The 2,634-nt window shown below is 44.9% G+C and overlaps 2 protein-coding genes across 2 annotated transcripts in view; one reads left to right on the forward strand and one right to left on the reverse strand.

The window, feature by feature from the left end:
- Positions 1–986: 986 nt before the first annotated feature.
- On the reverse strand, positions 987–1,965 carry EMH_0028040 (uncharacterized protein; the record flags this gene model as incomplete). Its single annotated transcript, XM_013494110.1, has 2 exons — positions 987–1,089; positions 1,373–1,965. The coding sequence occupies 2 exons, from the start codon at positions 1,963–1,965 to the stop codon at positions 987–989; spliced, it is 696 nt and encodes a 231-aa protein (XP_013349564.1).
- A 469-nt stretch (positions 1,966–2,434) lies between these two features.
- The window catches only part of EMH_0028050 (uncharacterized protein), a gene marked incomplete at both ends in the record, with an annotated part of 851 nt that continues 651 nt past the window's right edge, over positions 2,435–2,634 (forward strand). The window contains one exon of the mRNA XM_013494111.1: positions 2,435–2,491. Coding sequence (XP_013349565.1) covers positions 2,435–2,491 — 57 coding nt within the window. The remainder of the gene's footprint in view (positions 2,492–2,634) is intronic.

Consider the following 2,634-nt stretch of genomic DNA (forward strand, 5'->3'; position numbering starts at 1 on the left):
ATATATATATATATATATACATAAACAATATTAACGTGTCCGTCATCTCCCCTTCACTGCATCTCACCCCATTAGGTTTTAGGGTTTAGGGTTTAGGGTTTAGGGTTTAGGGTTTAGGGTTAGCTGAATAAATTAGGGTTTGAGATAAACAAAAGGCGCATAAAAGTTTCGTTTTCTAGAAACTGGATGTGTGCAGCTCGCCCTATAAAAGAATCTAAAGACCTAAAAAAAAAAAAAAAGGAGACAAAAGGAGACAAAAGGAGACAGAAGGAGATACAAGGAGACAAAAAGGAGATAAGAGGAGACAAAAGGAGACAGAAGGAGATAAAAGGAGACAAAAAAAGAGACAAAAGGAGACAGAAGGAGACAGAAGGAGACAGAAGGAGACAAAAGGAGATAAAAGGAGACAAAAGGAGACAAAAGGAGACAAAAGGGAGATAAAAAAGAGACAAAAAAGAGACAAGTAAAAGGGAGCCAAAAAGGAAACAAAAGGGAGACAAAGCGAAGACAAAAAAGAAACAAAAAAGAGACAAAAAAGAGACAAAAAGGAGACAAAAAAGAGACAAAAATGAGACAAAAAGGAGACCAAAAGGAGACAAAAAAAGAAACAAAAAGGAGACCAAAATGAGACAAACAAGAAACAAAAAGGAGACAAAAGGATATAAAAGGAGACAAAAGGAGACAAAAAGGGGACAAAAGAAGACAGAAGGAGACAGAAGGAGATAAAAGGAGACAAAAGGAGACAAAAAGGAGACAAAGAAGGAGACCAAAAGGAGACAAAAAGGAGACGAAAAGGAGACAAAAAGAAGACAAAAAGGAGACAAAAAAAGAGACAAAAAAAGAGACAAAAAAGAAACAAAAAGGAGACAGAAAAGAGACAAAAAAGGAGACAAAAAAGAGAAAAAAAAGGAGACAAAAGGGAGACAAAAAAGAGACAAAAAGGAGACAAAAAGAGACAAAAAGAGACAAAAGGAGACAGAAAAAGTTTACCTTTCTCTGATTTTGAAATGCACATTGAGGCGCAAAACTTTTTGTTGCGGCAACCAAAAGGAGACGTTTCGGTAAAGAAGGTCCAGCAGCGGGAGAGACCTAGAAACGGAGACACCCCACACCCCACACCCCACAGCATTTTATTTATTTATAAAGACAAAGACAAAGACAAAGAGGAGGAGAAGGAGAGAAAGAAAGGAGAGAGGGAGATATGGCGGAGAAAGGAGACTGAAAGGAGACAGAAAGGAGACAGAAAGGAGACAGAAAGGAGACAAAAAGGAGACAGTGTGTGTTTCTGTGTATAAATTGTTGTGTTTGTTGGTTTGTTGGGGTGTATAGGCAGCAGCAGTATTTGGGTGTATAGGCAGGTGGTGTTGTGTACTTGTTGTGTAGCTGTTGCTGCTGCTGCTGCTGCTTGTCTTCTTCTGCTGCTGCTGCTGCATTATCTCTAGGTGTCTCCTCTCTCCCGTCTTCGCTCCACGTGACGCTGCTGCTGCTGCTGCTGCTGCTGTTGCTGCTGCTGCTGCTGCTGCTGCTGTCTGAGTTGTGGGGGGAGGTGTCTCTTCTTTCGTTGCAGCGGGAGACAGGAGGTTGCTTGCTGCTGTTTGCTGCTGCTGCTGCTGCTGCTGCTGCTGCTGCTGCTGCAGCACAACTGTCTCCTTTTGCTGCTTCTGTCTCCAACACAGAATACACCCGATTCAGTGTCTCCTCCAAAGACACAGAGGAGACAGCACCAGGCAGCTCATCAACCTGCTTCTTCCTGCTGCTGCTGCTGCTGCTGCTGCTGCTGCTGCTGTTGTTGGTGCTGCTGCTGCTGCATGCGGCCCCCTGGGCAGCCGTTAGAACCCGTGTAGGCGGTAGACCTGTTTCTGCTGCTGCTGCTGCTGCTGCAGCTGCAGCTCCCACTGCTGCTGCTGCTGCTGCAGCTGCAGGTGGTTGCTGCTGCTGCTGCTGCTGCTGCAGCAGCGGCAGCATGGAGGCAGAGTGAAGGGGCGCGTAGGTGTCTTGGTGAGACCCCACAAAACAAATATATTTAAATTCTTTCAGAGCGTCGCAGCAGCTCAATCGATACAGCAAACAACGACGCACGTCTCGGCTGTCCCTGCAGCAGCAGCAGCAGCAGCAGCAGCAGCAACAACAGCGTCATCATCAGCAGCAGCAGCAGCAGCAGCAGAAACATCAGCCCCAGCAGCAGCAGCAGCAGCAGCAGCCGCATCACCCCCAGCAGCAGCAGCAGCATCACCCCCAGCAGCAGCATCAACCCCAGCATCAGCCCCAGCAGCAGCAGCAGCAGGAGCAGCAGCAGCAGCAGCAGCAGGAGCAGCAGCAGCAGCAGAAGAACTAACGACAGCGTGAGTTGCTGGAGACAAAGGCTTCTTCTCCATTTTTTAATGAGCCACAAACCGAGAGAAACGAGTTTGCTGCTGCTGTTTATAAAACCAAAATGAGGCGAAGACAAAGACAAATAAAAATTAAAATAAACACCCAAAGACACACGCAGGTGAGGGAGAGCAGCACGAACTGCAGCAACATACATACACATACATACACTCAATAATCTCTCTGGTTTATTTATATTTTTATATTTTAATATATAAATATAAATAATATATATATATATATATATATATATATATATATATA

This window comes from Eimeria mitis, genomic scaffold (assembly GCF_000499745.2).
Source record: "Eimeria mitis Houghton genomic scaffold, Emh_scaff1036, whole genome shotgun sequence".
Lineage (NCBI taxonomy): Eukaryota > Apicomplexa > Conoidasida > Eucoccidiorida > Eimeriidae > Eimeria > Eimeria mitis.